Source organism: Pagrus major, chromosome 1 (genome assembly GCF_040436345.1).
Source record: "Pagrus major chromosome 1, Pma_NU_1.0".
Lineage (NCBI taxonomy): Eukaryota > Metazoa > Chordata > Actinopteri > Spariformes > Sparidae > Pagrus > Pagrus major.
Window position 1 is genome coordinate 28674707 of NC_133215.1, and position 20388 is coordinate 28695094.

The 20388-nt window shown below is 41.4% G+C and overlaps 2 protein-coding genes across 2 annotated transcripts in view; one reads left to right on the top strand and one right to left on the bottom strand.

The window, feature by feature from the left end:
• Window positions 1-8251, top strand: part of LOC141000479 (protein Dok-7-like) — a 26773-nt gene extending 18522 nt beyond the window's left edge. Inside the window, exons 7-13 of the mRNA XM_073471230.1 lie at window positions 54-161; window positions 741-1624; window positions 5075-5143; window positions 5768-5813; window positions 6540-6692; window positions 6861-7076; window positions 8115-8251. Of these exons, the coding sequence (XP_073327331.1) occupies window positions 54-161; window positions 741-1624; window positions 5075-5143; window positions 5768-5813; window positions 6540-6692; window positions 6861-7076; window positions 8115-8251 (1613 nt within the window). The remainder of the gene's footprint in view (window positions 1-53; window positions 162-740; window positions 1625-5074; window positions 5144-5767; window positions 5814-6539; window positions 6693-6860; window positions 7077-8114) is intronic.
• On the bottom strand, window positions 7717-19286 carry lrpap1 (low density lipoprotein receptor-related protein associated protein 1). The gene is made up of 8 exons (XM_073473622.1): window positions 18995-19286; window positions 18079-18223; window positions 14947-15077; window positions 14134-14254; window positions 12876-13031; window positions 11885-11967; window positions 11179-11355; window positions 7717-10321 (listed from the first exon to the last, which is right to left on the bottom strand). Exons 1-8 carry the CDS (start codon window positions 19154-19156, stop codon window positions 10253-10255), a joined length of 1044 nt encoding a protein of 347 aa, XP_073329723.1. The 5' UTR covers window positions 19157-19286; the 3' UTR covers window positions 7717-10252.
• Window positions 19287-20388: the final 1102 nt, after the last annotated feature.

A 20388-nucleotide genomic window follows, 5' to 3' on the forward strand; every position in this document is an offset into this window, starting at 1 on the left:
GTTCACACACTCTGAGGGCCTTTTTGTGTTTGCATGTACTGAATGAACTGCAGATCTCAATGCTGACCCAGCGTCAGCAGAGGAGCGAATAAGCCAGGAGGCATCAGAGCTGGAGAAACGACTCAGCATGTTGTCTCAGTGCAGCTTGGCGAGCAGCACGGGTACGTCATTCTGTTAACTTCACCTCCGGCTGTTTATCCAATATGTAACTCATGAGCGCTTTGTAATGTATCAGAGGGATAGTATGCATCATCTCAGGACCTTCAAGTGATTATGTAGTCTGTCATGACCTTCGGAGATTTGCGATGCTTCTTGAGCCTCTTACTCACCTTGTATGCTGGCTTGGCCTTTGTCCAAACGAAGGCTGAATCACTGCTCTATATTTATAGGGCCAGTCTGGGAGAAGTTTGTATTATAATTACGTTTGTGTGTTAGTCGGAAATGTGAAGTTCAGTGTAGTCAAAGCTCCAATGATTCATTTTTGCTGACTACCTCTAAAGATCAGCAAAAGTTTGAAAAATCATGATTTCTGCCCTCACTGCAGAAAATGTCTGCTAATGCTTGAACCGTGGCTTAAAGAGGAGAGTTAATTCTGATAACTGATTTCACTGGGTCGTAACATTTTGCAGCCAGAGCCCAATTAAAGACATGATTTATATAAAAATTATTAAATGCATTAGTGAGCAGATTGGTTAATAAATCACTTCATCAGGCTCTAACAACTTTCTCTCCCTCCTCAGCTTCCACTTACAGCTGCAGCACATCTGTTGCCGGGGACGACCAAAGCAGCATCTCCAGCTCCTCCTCCAGCCAATCGGACACGAGCTACGGAAGCAGACTCCCATTCTGGGTGGAGCCATTAGCTAGGCCGCACCTCTCCAATGAGACAGCGTCCAGCTCCTCCACGCTGAAGGTGTTGACCAGTTCAGATGACCGACTCTACGCTGCTGTGATGGGGAGCTCCGGGACTCGCCCATCCTCCGCCCAGCTCCACCCTCGTGGTCTCCATGACAGCGGGCGGCAGAGCTCGTTAGACAGTGGGATTGGGATAGCGACAGGCAGTCAGTCGTCTTATTCAGGGAGCTGCTCCTCCTACACGGGGAGTTTGGACACAGCCAGCCAGGGAGGGGTGGAGGAGTTTGGCTCCGTGGCAAGCCTACCTGCTCCTCCTTCTTCACCTCCTTCTGTTCCTCCCCCCACTCCTCCCCCCCCTCCTCCATCTCCTTTTCAGCCCACACCTACCCCAGAGCACAGTTCTGCTACCTCCTCCTCCTGCCCTTGTTCCTCCAGGTCTAGCTCCTCTGCGTCCCGGAGGCACAGCGAGGAGTATCAAACCCCCAGCCTGCTCAGACTGCGGTACGACACCCCCAGAAGTCTGCTCCAGACCCTGTCCCTGAGGGAACCCTCCACCCAAGAAGGCCAGCCTGAGCTGGGCAGGGACAGTAGGAGCAGTTCTGATGGCGGAGGAAGTCAGGGACAAACGTTGAGCATCAGCCCTGTAAGACTTGCTCAGCATCAGGCCATGATGCAGCGCTCGCTCTCCTGGGGCAGTGAGAGGGCGCCCTCTGTGGACAGTGAGGGGAGGTCCACACCCAGACCCCTACTGGTGCCTGGAGAAACACAGGTACTGGCAGTCTCACACTCTTTCAATACACCAATAAACCAGTAAACCAAGCAACCATAGGCGACGATTTCAGGGTGGATGGAGGAGATAAGCCCCCCTCAATATTTGGAACGCATGCAATAAAAACATCAGCTGCTTGCCTGAGAGTCTAACTACATTATTTTATGTTATATTTTGAATTGTCACCTTTCACCTAAATCTTGTTTTCCTTGACATAGAAAAAGATTAATTTCGTCCATAAACTGTTGCAGAAAAGGGACAAATTGGTGCATTAACCCTCAAAGACCAAGAACATTTTTTGGGGTGCCTGACTCTCCTATATAAATTTTGTTTAGAACAATAGTTTGTAATAATCAACCACCTGTCGAATTCAAAACTGTACAGGAGCTTTAGACTGGGACTGTTTGGGGCTAGCTGGTTAGCATGCTAACTAAGTTGATATGTTTGCAACAAAATAGATGTCAAAACTGTTATTCCAATTCTGTTGCTAATTTTTAATTTCTGAATGTTTTCCACTAAAATATTTACATATTGCACCCTTAAAAATCCCCATAATGCAGAAAATGAAGTGTTTGACACTTTCCTGGGAGAGGACCCTCTCTTCATATGTGTTCACCTCCAATGATGAAACAAAACCTACGCCCTATCCGAGGGAGTGTCATTAAATTATGTTAGTGCCTCTTTTAGTAACTATGAGTTAAAACCCCTGTTCAGGAACTTGATCACATCAGTCACACAGGCTGTATTAATGGGACCAGAGAACATATGCTTTCATACAGATTTCCATAATACTAGAGTCTAATCACCCTAAAGAGATTTGGGTAATCACATTATAATATAGTTCAAACCAGGAAAATAAAAACAGCTTTTCATCATTATGTAATTGGAGCTCAGTGCTATACATAAATTCCCTGTCTTAGAGTTCTCTTTGGGAGTTTTGTTTCCATGCTAACGTTTGCATTTAGTATGGAGTCTTAATGAAATGTTTGCAAATCATCATGCTAATCACTCTCTCCAGCTCTTGGGCTTGCTCCCACAGATGCTAATCTCTCCTTAATGTTCCTGCTGGCATTTATTGAGCCCACAGTGATATTTCTTTATTGTTGTGCTCATAAATGGGATCTTATATAACTACCCCTTGTGCTAATATGAGCTCCTTGGTAGAATTGTGGTTGGATGTTGAGGGATGAGAAGAGAGGCAGAGGGAATACGTACAAGTGATATCACTGAGGTTAACACGTTGGCACCTGCTGTCACAGATGTTGAGCTGTATTAGAGTGGAGGTGCTTCAGTGAGACACTGCTGGAGAGTGATGTAAAGTATCGGTGTCTTGTTTTGCTCTCACCAGGCAACAAAGTTAAAGACCTGGCTCATATATCTCTGCAGCAGTAGATTTGGGAAGTTCTCCAACTCCTGGGGACCTGTGGTGCTCAGTTGTTCTAGTAAACAAGATGTGTCTTATCCTTTCCGGAAAAGATCGGAAAAATGTGCACATGGGTAAATTTATCTTTTCAAACATTTGTTTAACGTTGTGAAAGGACAGATTTTAACCCAAACTATGTTTTCCTAAACCTAGCCAAGTATTTATGTGGCTTACACCTAACTGAACTGAAAACTGAAAAGAAATGCAAAATAAGTGAACTTAGTGTAAAAACTGAAAACATACAGTAAAGTAAACAATGAGAGTCCTGTATTTAACAGATTTAGCCTCAACAGCTTGCTCCAGAGATGCAATTTTTTTTTGTTGAAATCTAAAACATTTAACTGTGATCTACAATAGCACTGCTGGTGGCAATTGGATGAAGCTTGCAATTTTCTTTTTTTTTCTTCTTTTGAATGTATACTATATGAGATGTTGATTCAAGTTAATGGTGGCCACGGGATGGAATGTTGTTCAGCAAATTGCCCATTAAGTGTCTCCAGTCTTGGTGAGGGTCCTCTTTCTAATGTACTCTTCCTCTGTTTGGCCTTTGTAATTCTTGACTTTTGCCCTTGGAATATTATGTAATTTTGCAGCTTTTGCGACTGATGGACCATCAGTTCAAGTAGCAATTACCTGGCCTCTTCACACACACACACACACACACACTGCTACTTGCTATTCACCCTAATGACTCACTTGGGTGGCTGCCTTTGTAATTGTGATTTACAGCAGTCAATGGTTTAAGGGCTCATGGAGAAGCTGGAAGTGCTGAGTAGTGCTTGCCCTGGGAGCGGAAAAGCCGCTAAATGTAATAATTTCTGTATAAAATATACATGCTATAATTAGGTTCAAACTGGGGATCACCAGCATCATTAACCATTACCGCCAAACAAGAGCACAGAAAGAACTTCCCAAATCATTTGTTAGCTCTCTTTCTTACGCCAGCTCATTTTCAACTGCAGTGTATCCTGCGATCACAGCACGCCTCCTCAGCTTCTTCCATATGGGCAGTTTAGTCTGCAGTCCGAGTGACTTTGCATGTCTTTGGTCTGAAAACCACAGGGTGTGATAAGATTCAAACACCGAACCAAGGCAAGTGTGAATCAAAGCCAGGTTCCTCTCAGTGTGAGGCGACAGTGCCACCCGCCGAGGCTCCAAACAGCTAAAATAGAAAAAACGCTAATTGTGAAAAATTAGGTGTGGGTTTCCGTCAAAAACCTGTCTATAGCCGCTTGTTTTCCCTTTGATACCTTTGTCTGAAACCTCGAAAGCCCTCGGAAGAGACTTCTCCACATTGTCTAATTAATTTTCTGATGGGTTGTGAAAGCGCCTACCGCCTTGTAGCGAGCAAATTATCATCGGAGCAGGAGAGGAAGCAGCATGTCTTGTGATTTCTGACAGCTTGTGTAGGAGTGTGTGTGTTCATTATACATCATGTGTATGGTGGAGAGAGAGAGAGGGAGAGCAAGAGGGGACCGAGTAAGTTAATGAGTAGTGATGAAACCGGCAGAAAGCCTCAGAGAGGACAATCCTGTTGTATGAAACACAAATGAGTTTTCTTTATTCATCATTCCTCGACTCAGGTGTGTCAGCGGTTCAATGTGGCGCAAACCACACGTCCTTCATGTTGGGTAATGAGACGATGGCTGATTCTGCAACTTGTGTTATGTCTGCTGAAACAAACTGTAAGACGGATAATATTCTCGAAGCTTGAGCCAGCTACTAGTTATTAGCTGCTGTGGGCAGGAGAAAATGGTAAATTGGGATCCTTGTCAGAGATTTCTCACGTCTGAGTTGGTTCTCTCTTGTCTGCCACCTCCTACAGATGTCTGCTCTGTCCTCGCAGCTCTGTATCTCTTCACCTCATGCCCTCACACCTCCCCTCTTTGTTCTTTTTTCCTAATCAATGTTGTTCAAAGCCTGTCTCACAGCTGCTTACAACATCTCCCCTCTCCATATCTCATTTCTTACTAACAACTAAGCCCGTGTCTTCAATAAGCTCTCTTGCTCTCTCTCTCCCCACCCAGTGCGGCCATGGTTTGGACAACTACATTACACCAGAACAGTGGCGGTCAGCGAGGAACAGATTGACTCAGGTAAGATTTTATCTGCCCATTTTGAGTCTGGGAGTTTGTGTATGCTCAAAGCAAGACATTCAGAAGAAGAAACAACACAAATGTCAAATGAAAAGTTGGGCCCTTGCACCTACCACTCTGTTTTGCGTGTTTACAACAGGGAGATTTCAACCACTACTCTTTGTAACTCTGCTCTGAAGGGCAAGGACACTTTAAAATGAGGGGTAGGGATAAAAATTAGAAATGGCATTGATCCTTGAATTAATAAGCAATTAAACACATCGTTGCTCATTTCAATACAATCAGAGGCTCCTTACTAATTATTATGCTTACTAACAACTAGTTATTGTTGCACTACATTCTAACTCATTAGATGAGCATGATATCTTTGACTCAAGAGAATATTGGGGAAATAAATGGAAATTTGAAGTGCAATTATCATGTAATTACATGATACATGATTACTTGCAGCTACGATGACTGCAGTTCAACAAAAGTAAAATAGTATTTCTTTAAATCAAACATGGCAAAATCTCATTTCTTAAAACTGATACAGTGAATAAGTATGCTTTGTGTATTTTAGCCAAATCTACAGTGCTTGGAGATAAAATCATTAAATGTACTTTTTCATTATTTGTTTTCCAGGTTGCCAACTCACCATCAAGCCTGTCACCATCTGCAGATACACAAGGTGTGTTTGGGAATGCAATTAGTGTACTTGGGTCGTGGAAAGTAATTAAGTACTGTACATGTGTACACTTTTGATGTTTACATTGTACATTCCCCTCCACCACAGTTTATAAAATATGATACATTTCATAGATTAAACTACCCAACAGCATAAAAAGCTGTCAGAATTAGCTCTACCTCGTCCAGCTTCAACATCAAAATGCTGCTTACATGTTTTTCTTGTCAGTAATGCAATCAAATAAGTTTTTTGTTTTGTTTATATTGTTTATTATCTAGCACTGATGTCACCCTTTCTGCTCCAGAATGAGTAATATAACTTTTGACAATTTTAGTATATTTTGATGATGCCACTTATACTAATACATACTTTCACAGATTATAGATTTTAAATAAAAAACGTACCTGTAATGAAGTATTTTGCATTGCAAGCTCAACATTTTATTATAATTTTAAGTATATTTGTCTAATTTCTATCATTCGGTAATCTCATTACACAATCACCTAGAAAGTAATATTTCACTGAGATAAATGGGACATTTTTTTAGTTGTTCCATTGTCAGGGTTTTTTTTACTTATTGCAAGCAAGTAACACTGTGTATTCTTATTTAAAACTTATTCTTGAAGTGTAATTTTTTCCAGTTTACTATATAATCTGAATACTTCCATCAAAGCCATGTGAACTAGACTATCAGTATAAAACACTATTGTGCTAAACATGTGTTCCCAGATCCTCCTCTCTGTGTGACAGAGAAACATGATGACACTGGGGATGTTGGTGATGAATTGGCAGGTCTGAAGAGGTCATTGCTCTCTCAGCGACCCTCTGCCCCGCCACCTCTGCCTGCTGCGCTGAGCATGTTCAGACCAACATCAGCCAGTGGTGAGAAAATTACACAATTTCTGATAAGTGATAAGTGAATAGTCATGTGTGATGTTTTCCAGATATAACCCATTTATGTTGGTGTTTGTGTATTGACACTTTATCCTGCTGGTCCAGGATCAGATCTGAACTCAGCTTAACAACATTCTTTTTGAATTTTTCCCTCAGGTATGTTTCAGTCTGTCAATCCGTCGGTGTCCCTGGACACTAGGCTCCAAAGTGACAGCACAGTTAATTATGTTAACATCCCCATCAGCCCCCTGTCAGCTAGACCTAACAGGGAGCTGCTCTACACGGAGCTGGACCTGCAGGAGCCCGGCTCAGCTCCAGTCTGCAGTTCGAACAGTGCTGTCAGAGATAACACTCTGCTGCTCTGCAGACCCAGTAAGAACACTGAGCCTCAGACGGCCATTTTAAATCTCTATTTGTCTTTTCCCGCTGCTGCTTTCTTCTTTCCTATCTGGCTTCTGCGGGAATGGTTTCAGCTTTTGCATCACGTCTCCAACACCCATAGGCCCAGTGTCTTATTAGCATGCACTAGTGTCACATTACTGGAATTTCTCATTCTGATACAACACATTCAAAATATTGATATTCAATACCATACTGATATACAATACAAAGGGGAAACATTTTAAACATTTATGGATTTTTATAAAAATATAACGAGGCTTGCGTAGTGTCTGTTAGGAACAACAGCTCTTAATTTAATTTACTTCTAGACAAGGTGGGGGTATATGGGCACTTAATAAAGTGAAAAAACACTAGTACTGGTGTATCGATACACTCTCGATAATGTGTACTGATTATTACAAATGTACAACCAAAGAAAGATATAACACTGCTGCCATTATGACGGACTAACAAAACTATAAACAGTTTTTTTTTTTTTACATAGTTGGTTTGGTGAGAGCGGTGTGCTGCTGTTGCTTATTTTCCTGCCTCTCTGTATTTATTGGTGATATTTGAAAAAGTGCACAAGGATGTTTTCTGTGCCATTCGGTGTAAAGCAGTGACAAATCAGTGCACTGGGTAGAACCAATTTATTTATGTAAAACAGACATATGAATTAGATTTTTAGTGCAGGTTAGAACTTCATTTATGTGGTTTAATCACACATTTTTGACTTATGACAAAGCAGTTTACAAACAATCTAAATGTATTAAAATTCTCAGCTATGAATTGGCAAATTATAGAGTACATCTTGAAATAATTGTATGCATATTTACAGTCAGATGAAATTAATGGTTTAGAGTTCAATTCAGCACCAACAATGAAGAAAATGTCAGAAAATACTGTGTATGCTTCATTTAATACAGGGTCATTTGAGAGATCACTGCGTGTTTGTCCTTTTTAAATTAAAGAACACAAAGCAGAAATGTTTTCTCTTTTCTTCCCCTCGACCACCGATTTCCCAACCAGAAGAGGGCTCCATCAGGTATGCCCACCTCGACATCACTGCCATGGAAACGGCTCAGAGAGTGGGGGCGGAGCATGTTCAGGGCAGGGAGGACAGACTGACTCAGCTGGAGAGCAGGCGGCGAGGGCCACCAAACTGACTCTGCAACGCCCAACTCCATGACACTTCAAAATAGTTTTCACTGCCGACTCTCTCCATCTCTCTGAATAAGCTGAAGCGCTCCACTGCAGTTGTTGGTCATACCAATCATTGTTGTACTTCAAACACACCCACAGTTGTCCCAGTGTACAGCAATTTCCCAACAACAATCCATTCCACTAAGAAGAAAATATGAAAAGTCTGGTAGAGTCTCTTATGCAACTGCCATCTTGGTTTTGTTTTGTGTTCTGTTGTAATTTCTCACATAATTGTACTTAAATTAGTGATTTCCTGTGTCTCTCGATGACTTTTACCCCAGAAATGTTACTTTTTTTGGCTGCATGGCACATGTCTGCTGAGGTCGGAGGAAAAGCTATCTGCCTCTTCAAAGATTCTCTCAGGAAGACTGTTGAGCATTCATATAAACGGCCTTAATTATGCATGAATGGCACCAAACAATAATGTTTACTACTTATATTACAGAGACAAAGATTTGCTTTGCTTGGCAACAAGTTGTGTTTTATTAAGCTTTACTTCTTCAGACTATCTGGGCGTGGCTCTATTTATTGTTACTTCTCTTACCAAGAGGTCACAGACTGCCATTATTTAAATTGAAATGATTTATTGTAGCGTTGAAGCAGAATATTATCAAATAATGAGATCGAGCCCCCTCTCATCGCACTGACACCTTACAATCGACTGTTAAGAGTCCCAGCTTGCTTGGCTATCATTCCACATCAGAGCTTAAATGCATTCGATTGAAATAAGCAGCTTAGAGTTATATCTCAGGTGCAAATTACATTAATCCAGGCCCATGTGGCCCGAGCAGGACATGACTGAGTAATCAGCTTGCCAGTAACATTATTCATCACGGTAATCAATGTCTCTGCTTCTGCTCTGTGAGAGGGCAGGAATTGATGAATGGTAAAGCACAGCCTGTGTGTGTTCCAATTTCTCACCTCCCTCTTGATATCATCAGGACAAATTGTTCAATATTTGACGCTAATTTATTTTTATGGTGGCGGCTCCCCACCGCTGTGTCTGAAGTGAAGACCACGAGAGAGAAACAACTTGAGGAAGAGTTAGAAAAACTTTCAGCTGAGAATAGCTTGCTAATGTCACTACAGGGACTGCTGTCCTCTACCCGACTTGTAAATACTAACTGCTTTTATTTATGCTAAGACAGTATGAATGATATGAAACTATATTTTTAAAGTATTACTGTTTGTATGTTGTTGGCACCTGTATCTTACTGAATATTAAAGATTGCTGTTACATTTTCATGTTTCTGGGTTTCAGTGCTTCTATCCTGAATTCTTAATTTAATGCTGATTAGACAATAGCAGTAACATGACAATATTTCAGCCGATCAAACCACGACTTACTACAGTAGTAACAGCCAATCTGATGTAGCATTTATTACTTGCACAGCTAAAGACAGACGGGTGTGGACAAATTGTCTGGCCGCCACTGCGCCAATATTCTCATGCAGTCAGTTGGCTGCTCCCCAAGACTGGAACCATCCCTCGGCAGCTTAACTACATCATCTGGTTTAGAGTGACTCAACTGCTGCTCCATCCCTCTCCTCCCACCCACACAGTATTTGGCTTTCTTAGAGTACTGCCACATTCTGAGCCAGACTTTTCCTCTACACCTGCCTGCCATTAGTTCTGCAAATAAATGTTGCTACAGAGTATCAGAATATTTCATGAACTGTTCCACCTTCATTTTATCTGTACTGTGACTGATAATCCGATCAGTTATTTATCACAAAAAGTCCAGCTGATTTATAAGAAATATCTCATGAATAATATGTACAAACAACCCACAATTCATTCATTCAGCTGTTTTTCGACAAATCAACAACTAATAACGCTAGAAAAGTAGAAAACATTGATTTTTTTGTACAGTAGTTGAAGGGGAATAGAGGAACGTTGTGTGTGGTTGAGGAAGGAATTTTTTGAGTTCATTCAACCTTCACTGATGTGATGATCCGAGGCTCTCAGAGCTCATTGTGGTCAAGTCCTTGACGAGAGATCTTGTTGGACAAGTCCTGCATGTGTTTCTTCATCTGGATTCAAACAATAAAAGACAGTAGTTCAGTTTGTGTGGTGGCAGAGAAATTTACAACAAAACATGCTGTACTATGGTGCTGATACAAATAATCAATGCCAATTCAGTCAATCTCCTGCAATGTTCATGTTACAGAAAAGGAATCTGTAACTCCCCTTGGGCTGATTTCATTTATACCATAATGTTATTGTTTGTTGTACTGTATATAATTGTCTGGAGTTGCAGTCACAACGTAAGTTAATACCTTGTGGTACTTTATGAAATATTATGCTCCATCCAAAAAATTTATAAAAATTAGACAGACTTATCAATTAAAAAGAAATTTGACATAGCTGAAACATTAATTGGCGTATCAAATAATAGATTATCAGCTGCATTGTTGCCAGTGCTGAGCTTGTTTGTTCCAGGACATCAGTTTTATACATTAATGTAAAATAAGATGTTGTGCTTACTGCTGTAAAGTGCATGCACAAGTTCTTAGAGCGTTACAGCTTTGACTGCTCCGCACCATGACTTGTGAGACAAACTTGCTGAAGAAGACATTTCACCAAATGTTGTCATGGTATGTTCACTTTTGAACCAGTTGGGAACATCTTTTCAACAGTGACGACAGATGTTTTTTAAACGTCTTTTCAGCTCTGTGTTGCATCTCCAGAAATAAGAGACTCAATTCTTCTAAGACAGGAACAATATAAGATGTTGTTAAACTGTAACCGCTCAGCTCTAAAGCAATGTTTTATTTCTTGCCTTTTGTGACAAAATGACTTTTTACTGCAGAAGTCAGCTATTGGACGGTGTTGGACAATATAGAGGACGAGCTAACAGACGACCTTTTTGTTTTTCGTCCTTCCTTACCTTGTAACTTATCTCTCTGGTCTTCTCAGCGAGTGTGTTGTATTTCTCCTGTGTCTTCTTGATGTGCTCTTTGTCCCCTAAAGCCTCCACGTGTTGCAGCTTCTGGTGGGAAAGCTCCAGCTGCTCCTGGTAGTGGCTGTGCTTCTCCACCTTGGTCTCAAAGTGTCGCAGCTCCTCCTAAGTGAACAAGGAAAGGAGGGCACGCACGCAGAGGGGTGCAAGTTCAGTTCACCTTCAATTACATGCACAGCTGCACAGGGACAGCTGATATGCATCTCGAGCAGTGAGTGGAGTGGAAATGTCACAGAGAAGAGACTTGCTGAATGTTTCCCCACTGATACATCTTATCTTGAAGCCAGATAACTTTAAAAAGAATTGAAATTTAAATTGAGTTGTTCGCTGTGAATCTCTGCTCGTGGGACAAAAGGTGAAAGGATCACAATGAGAGATAGGAGAGGGGAATACTTGTGCATTGGAAATGTGTAATGCATAAAATGTGATCATCATTATGTGTGTTCTAGGCTTTAAGGCTTACCATACACAAGGAGTACTTAGCTACCAAGTACACTATATAAATTAATACAGCTGTTCACAAAAGAGCACTTGATTAAAAAGTTTCTAAGAGTTCAGCAGTAGCTGAACAATATGTGTTGTCTAGAAATAAAGCAGAAGCGCCCAAACACTGTCATAATGATGTAAGAGCTACCTTGAGAGAGTCCAGCTCATCTTCACTGAGGTTGGCTCTCTTGGCAGCCTCCCACAGTTCAATCACACGGGGCTCCCGAAACTCTGTGGAGGGATAATCAAAAGGGAGGGAAAGATGAAGAGATAAACGGCCCAATAGTCAATCTGGAGCCGCATCCAATACGTGCACACTCAAGAGGGACAAAGCTTAAAAGAGGAGCAGTCACAGCAGATGTTTTATGATACAATCACAACAACAAGCTTTCCTTGCTCAGTCATTTGGTAAACACACAATATTAAAAGGGAAGGAATTCACAGCTCAGATTTAGGTGCTGTCACAGATTTTCTACAGACCTGCACTTATAGGAAAAACCTGGCAGAGAAAACCGGGAGGAGGAGATTAGGACTGTTTTGAGCAAATTGAGGCAGGAAGTTAGGGGAAGATGAGAACAAGTGGCTGAGAGAGAAACAACCTGGAGGGGAATTAGGAGAGCGGAAGGAGCCAGTTTGAATCAGCAGCAGGAACATCACCTTAGCTAAACTCCCTGACAGACTCCCGCTGAAACCTTCACAATTGAAACCGAAAAACAAACTCTGCAGTACACTCCAGCAAAAGAAGCAGGGTATGAGGGATAAAAGACTGTGAACTATTCAAAAATTAAATAACAAGAGAGTACTGGGTGAGTTAAATAGCACAAGGACAAGCTGGTTTACGTCAGAGGATTGATGCAGCGATGTGCGCTTCTTTAAATAACTCCTTTCTAATACTTTCTCTTTTTCAATTTAGAGACATATTCAATTTAAAACTAAAAGCACAAAACACTTGAGCTAAGCTGTTAGCATATCAATGCCTGCTAACTGTGACGCGACAGAGTGAGTGTGTTATTATGATTACAAATCCCAGTGATTAAGCTGATGAGATAAATGCGGAGTGAGGCTGAGATGCAGAAAGAGACTAACTGTGTGTGTGTGTGTGTGTGTGTGTGTGTGTGCCTGCGCTTTCTCCCTCTCACCGCTGTCTTCACTGAAGCCCTCGTGGCTGAGCTTTCGGAGGCGATCGAAGCCCTGGTTCAGGTCTCTCATTTTATGCTTCAGGTCCGTGTGCTTCTGGTGCAGCACATGCTCTTTGACGTCGCCCTCCAGGGGAGAGATCACATTCTTGTGTATCTCTGTTGAGGCGAATGGACAGAGGGAAAGAAGAGGAGGAGACAGTTAGGAGTCAAAAGCCGATGGGGTTGGGTGGGTTGTTCAGACGGGAGCACAAAATAAAGAGAAAGAAAAAGCAATAAAAGGAGAAGGAAAAGCAGCATTTAATAAGGAGAGTTTAGTAGAAGCTATAAAATAACCTGTGAAACTTTTATGACAGGACTGGTTTTTTCTTCATATATCACATTTAGATTCTCATGAGAACCCTGAGTAGCAATTGAGCCTACTGGTTAATACAATAAGTGTGCTTATGAAATACCTGCCTGCCTCACCCTAGAAAAAGGTTAGGAGGTTAAGTGCGGACAAAGGGCAACTGGACAGCGCCTCACGGACTCAGTGATAATGGCTGACATTTGGATTGAAAGTAAAAAGGCAACACCATGATAAAAAGAAGACTAGGGAACCTTGATGGGCAGTAAAAGCTTGCATGGATGGAGGTGGTGGTATTGTGGGGGTGTATGGAGTGTCCCCTTAAGGCAACATGTGATTGGCTCAATATTTAAATGCATCAGACAAGCAGAAAAACACCCCCGGCTCGCTCGGTAGAGATGTAGCTCTGTGGAGCGCTAACGGAAAGTTCTGGCATAAAACAGCTGCAGAGTGTCAGTCACGTCCGAGGCAGACGTGGCTGTCCTCCCCGAGTTGATCTGAAAACACAGCTCAGCTGTGTGTGTGTCAGCTCAGCTTAAAACTCACAGCTTGATGTGATGTGACAAGCACTGATAAGAGAACAGAGTGGTGGGTGGCAACATGTGCGGTCTGATACCTGCCACTTACGTACATGACCACAAGACTGAACAGAAAGACAGAGAGCACCTCACACTGATTTTTAGGTGACTGACTTGAGCAACAGCAGAACTGTAACAGCCAAAAAAGGGTGAAAAGGGTGAGAAGGTTTTTTGCTTTGCATTCATTTACTTGCCCAGTCATATAATGTGGTAGTGAACAGTAGAGAGGATGACAGAGCTTAAAAGGTTCATAAACTTGGCCTTGAAGATTCCAAGCAGATGTGGTGCGACACTTCTGCTTGGCAGCAGAGCAACAGGACTGATTCATGCAACTCACCCTCCGTCCTGCTGACGGTGTCCATGAGGATGTTGTACTCGTGAATCTTGTCCTTGTGATGCTGGAACTCCCTCTTCAGGCTCAGCAACTCCTCATTGGAGAACTTCCCTGAGCTCTTGGCCTGGTGGGAGGGGAGTCATCAGAGACAGAACGGAGTTAGTCTCAAAAGAAGCTGGAGACCATTAAGCCATAATTTGGATGAAGGAGAAAGGCAGTGGCTTTCCTAATAGGATCACTACATGTTGTAGTTCCATCCCCCGACTACATTTTTGTGAAGGTTTAGGTGGCATCAAATATGGCAATACCTGTAATATACACATTTGATCATCTATAAACTCAATGGACAAGAAAAATGTTCATATCGGCACGAGTTGGACAACATATGTGTCACGATATATCTGTCGGGCTCTAGTTTTAAGAGACAGTTGTTGCTCTGGTCCTTTAGACATAATTTCTGACAGAGCCTGATTAAACTTTTTTTTCACTTGCTGCATACTTTCTGTCAAAGTATGCAGCAGTGTGTCATACTTTCTGTTTTTAGGTACAAGAGTGCAGTTACTGTGACGAATGTAAAGCTGCTTTGAAAGATTACTGGTAGTGCTGAGTGAGAACCTTGTAACTGTGACCTAAAAAGCTTTTACCTTGGTAAGACATTGGGTGCACCTGATCTCTTTTATGTGAAACTGGTGACAATTCTTTGTAGCCGATTTGAGGTGTGTGCCTTTCTTATCTAACAGCCGTGGTAGAGTTTCATCCACCAGCTGCAATGTATTTCAATATTTTTCCTCCTCCATTCTCTGTACACATACACACCTTGTTCCAGAGTTTGTCCAGTCTGGGATCATCAAATATGTCACCCTCTTTGGTGTCGTGATCCTTCAGGTAGTTGTTCTCCATTGGTCGAGTGTCTCTTTTCCCATCCATTCCGTACTTGGCCAGGATCACTGCACAACATAACAAACAAATGATCCTGACATGAGCATGGAAGGAGTAACAACTGGAGCTGTCGTGAGAGGAAGCTGTTTGATACACAAGAGAATCTAAAGTGACTAAGACACGGATAAATTCATCATTTAAGCAAGACTAAAAGATTTCACATCAAAAATGACCCAGAGGACCCACAACCTTTGACAGCAACTCATCAATTCTAAAGTCACCACCCATTTTTAAAAGGAACAGCAAAGGGAGTAGCATCTCTACATGAATGAATGAGCCTCTGAAAATAGCAGAAGGGGCCAACAAACAGAGTTTACAGTCTGGGAATCTGACGAGAGCTTATCAAAGCAAACTAACTTCACTTTTTTCTCGACATAAGTAGCACACGGTAGGTGAAATCCACGTGGTCTTTGTCATGCTGCTCCTAACCTGAAAAACTGAAGACGAGATAGTGAGAGGAAGAGAAAATGCTTATTTAGCCTCCCACTCACTCACTTAACAGAACCCAAAATTGAACATACAAAGAAAACAAATGAAGACAAAAGATTTGAAATGCACCCAAATACTTGTTTGCTAGGACAAATAATGTATTATGTTACCACATATTTGGCATTACTGTGACTCAAATTGTTAGTTACATGCAAAATATACTGAGCAGAACAATATATAATAGTAATCCAGTCCTGTCTCAACATTTCAGGCTGCAGCATAACAATACAAAGCTGGACTTAGCTCTGAAGAAGCTTGGGGCTCATTATTCTGCTCTAGTAAAACTGTTACTGCAGCAGCTGATTCAGCACCATCTCAACATATTGGTGAACCATCAGTGTCAGTTATTAACTACTGATGCCTTGTTAGGAGTGTCTACATGCAGAAGGTGAGTTTAAAATCCTCATAAACAGCATGCAAGACCTTGTAGACAACCCCTGCAGCACTTTCGGGCTCGTATACTACACATTTTACGGGTTTAGCTGAGGCTCTTGACCCAGGTGATCTACAATGCGCAAACAGTAAAACAAGCTCCAAGATCAACAACAAGCAATGTGACAGGATTCGTCTCTCGGCATATTAAACTGAGAGTGTCAAGGGACTGTGCTATGAAAAGAAAAACAAGGAGAGAGACAGAAATGATTTTTGAGCCCAATTAAAATGACTCAAGAACATGATACAGTGGGGAGAAGGTGACTTGAGGTCCTCCTTGAAGAATTATATTTAGCCTACAAAAGGAGCAGGGAGTGTCTGTAGTTGGAAGATCACTCTGCCACTATAGTGTGTGAGAAAAGAGGAGTCCGGGGGGGTGAAGTGACCACTGTGAGTGGCAGAGTGCTAACCAGACTGCTGTGTGTGGTGGGGTCACTGACTGCAGGCACTGGGGCAAACATCTCCCTGCACACTCATCCCCCAGCTCCAGGTTTAATCTGGATAGGATTAAGCATTTGATTGTCAAAATATGCTAGTTCTGTCTTCTTGAACATCTCAGGGCCCAGACACAAACAGCTGAGATGGCTAGTGGTGACTGTTGCACTGCCCTAAATTGCCTGTGTCTCTGTCAAAAAGGTGGACCATGCAACACACTCAGCCAATGGACAGCTGTGTGAAAAGAAATACCTCTCCATTAAAAATGGGTAGTGGTAGTTTGTCTTCGTCGTTAAAAAAGGGAAAACCGGAAGTCTCAGGACTGCAGATAAAAAAACTGCTGTGAAGATAAAGCAGCATTGTTGACACCTCTCTGTAATATAGCCACTTGTAAACAAGAATATGTCTGTTGAAAGTTGCAAATGGCACTGGTGAAGAGGGAGAGGCAAAAAATAAGGAGAAATCATGTATACTACAGCGACAGGCTCAAGGGGCTTTCACTTTCTTGTTCTGTTTTACTTTTTGTGCAGTGATTCACCTATTATGATGGAAATGGTATCATAACATTGCCAAAGAAAGAGATAAAGAGATAGAGCTATGTAGATGCTTAGTGCTGTTGATCCTGCTTCATTCCCCATCATAATGTTTACTCAATGAGCCCTGACTGCAAAGAATCATGGGATGTTTTAATCCTCTACTGACCACGAGTTCCATAATTATAAAAAATATTTCTTTGCCAGTGTTTCATATATACTCGTAGCTTTCTTTGACATGCTAAAGCTGCATGCTGTCACTGCACATTATGAAATTTGCATGCTTTTTAGTGTGACAGCTACAGTCTTAATTTCATTTATGGTTTATGGCGATGTTGGCAACAGTCTAAGCCTTGATAGAGATGAGGAATTATATTTCCTTTGAGACTTGGCCAATGCCGTGGAAAGCAACCCATTAGTTATTCTACCAGCCAAAGGGCAGAGTTTATTATGTAAACTATCATATCTGCAGAAATGTATTCCTGGGCATTTGCATTTAGTACATGATCCTGATAGGTTCCAGTATTATTCACTCTTTACCAAAAAAACCTTATGACATTTAATTACACAAACTGTGAAAAAATACAACTATTGATTGACTAAATTTAAACTCACCTTGCTGTCTTAACTGATCTCTTTAAACCACTGGCAACATGTAAAGTTTGACACCTGATACGATCTACACTGGATTAACCTTCAATCTGTCAGGAAGGTGCTAGAGGCCACAGTAGCCTCTGAATACAATGTGGAAGACACAAGGTTTTGAAAAAGTCCAAAAAATGTTGATGGAGACATCAGCATAACTGTCTCATTGCCAGCACAGATTCTGATTTCTTAAAAGTACAGCTGGCCAGTTATTCAACTACGTAACTTGGTCATATCCTTGTAAACCACCTGGAGTATCATTTCTGAACAATTTCTGACATTCTGTTGGTGAAACACGCACAGAACTATAGCCAACATTTCAAGCATATGTATTTGTCAAAATCATTAAATTTCCAGCACAGAGTGGCACTGACTTCAAATTTAGGGCAGAGTAACTCTACAGTTGACTTCAGGTCAAAGTGAGGAAATAGTTCAACCTATCCCTCACTGCACCTGCAGGCATCGATAGTCTCACCATTGAAGTTACGTCGCAGCTGGGCCTCCTTCTCCCCGTTCTCATCCAGCCCCTCCACCTTTAACTTCTTCCACTGCATCTCATCTTTCTCCTGGATCTTCAGGTCACTGTGCAGCTCCGCCTGCCGCACAGGGGACAGCTGCATCTGTCAAAACCACAAACAAGAGACAAGGCAACATTAGTTAGGGAGAAAGTTTGAGGACACAGTGACAGAGGATACACACCGTATGGTAGCTGCAAATTTAGAATGGTTAATCTTAGGTTATTTGATAAATTAATATGGAAAATCTCAGTTCCTGGATAAACGTCCTGTAAATACTCATTTGCAGCTGCACATGAAAAATAGTTATCTTAGGTCATTTGATAAATGACTATGAAAAATCTCGAAAAAGCTTTTACTCAGGTCTAATCCCCAGTTGACCACGATGGCAGATGTCAAGATCAGTCTCCACTACTCAACTTCTCAAGTGCTGTTCTTAGGTACAAATTTCACGTACTTTACTGAAGTATTTCCATTTTTTCCTACTTCATACTCTCAAATACATGTGAGACGTTTAGTAACTAGTTACCTTGCAGATTCAGATTTTCAGTGTTAATAGGCTGTTAATTGTGACGTGTTGCTGTGAGAGGATTTTGCATCAGAGCCAAATTAGCACATTTTACAATTAATTTACAATAATCGGTCGGTCTACCCGTACATGACATACCATGAATGATTAGGTTGTGTCTTCATTTGCTACTGAATATTCAGACTGTAACGTTACTTTACTAAGTAAACTGCAGTGGCCAAACTGGGACTGTAACGTTACTTGGTTCACCTCACTGACCACTGGCTGTGTGGTCGTGCTAATGACAGCTATTTACAACTGCGTCACATCAACAGTACATTACAGTTTGTCTCATATAATATACGTACCCTTTTAGCTTTCTCCCACACCTGGTTCAGCTTAGCTATCCTGAACTCCACAGTCAGTCCATCACTGCTGCTCGGCTTCTGCTCGTTCATTTCACGAGAGTATCTTCCGGCCATTACACCCACGCTGAAGCACACAGCTACGACTAAACACTGAAGCTTCATTTTGAATAACTACAAACAACCAACGACAGGAAAAGGCGCTTGAAAAGATACCAGCTAGACTAACATTTAGCTGGACAACACTACAGAAATTTCTGTTGTTGTGGCTCACACAAAGTACCACAAGTCATGTGCTTAAAATGGGCGGGCACTTCCTATAAATATGCATTATGGGATATGTAGTTTTTTGGCCCAGTCAAAAATTGCTAGTAGAGAGGATACGACCTTTTTTGAACTACACTTCCTGAAATGCCGCTCTGCGCTGTTGCCTGGCAACGATGGCTGAGCAAATAGAAAGCCTCCACGCGTTTTAGCCGACTAGATGCTGCTCACATCTATGATGGTACAATGATGATGAAGGGATGTGTGCCACACACATGAATGTACACTGGTTATACAGCAGAAGCTAAAAGGCAGTTCCTGGAGTTCTCCTTTAGAAGTGGGAGAGGTGTTTATTTTTATGTACTTATTACTATTTTTACTATTATCATACTATTTTTACATATAATAGCATAAACTGTATGTTAGCTTGTTGCCTGCATTATTTTGTTTTCTCTATTATTTTCTTAATGTGCACTTAATTAAATGTAAATAAAACAAACAAAACTGAACTATATGTTTTCATTTGTTTGTGTTTGTTTTATCATATGTTAATGACCACATCAATGTACGCAAACTATTGGAAATTCACAATTGACATTGAAAACAAAGGTTTTTAATTACAACGCATTGTTATAATAATGCCTGATTCCAATCCTGTCAGCCTATATATGTATATGATATTTAACATGCTAATATTACTAAATATTTACCAGATGCACCATCTATCTAACTGTTGTAAGGATGTAAAACATTCATAATGTGTGACACATAAAAGTTATAGACCAAAGAGTTAGAAGGAGTTACAGTGAAAACACTCACATCACAACCCCATTTTGGAGAATGCATAATAATCCATAATGTACACACACACACACACACACACACACACACACACGCACTTTATAAAGTGCCGATTGATATTGTTCATCACATATTCATGCCAACCAAGCTAATTCAATTTAGTAGGAGACTGAATGAGAGCAGGCATTCTAATATTGATCTGCTGAATGTCGCTTCGACAAAATTTATTCATACAGCATTCATGCCAATACACAACAATGACTGAACTGAAGTCATTAAACAATATTAAACTGGGAGATAGAGAGGGAAAGTGAGACAGACAGTCAGACAGA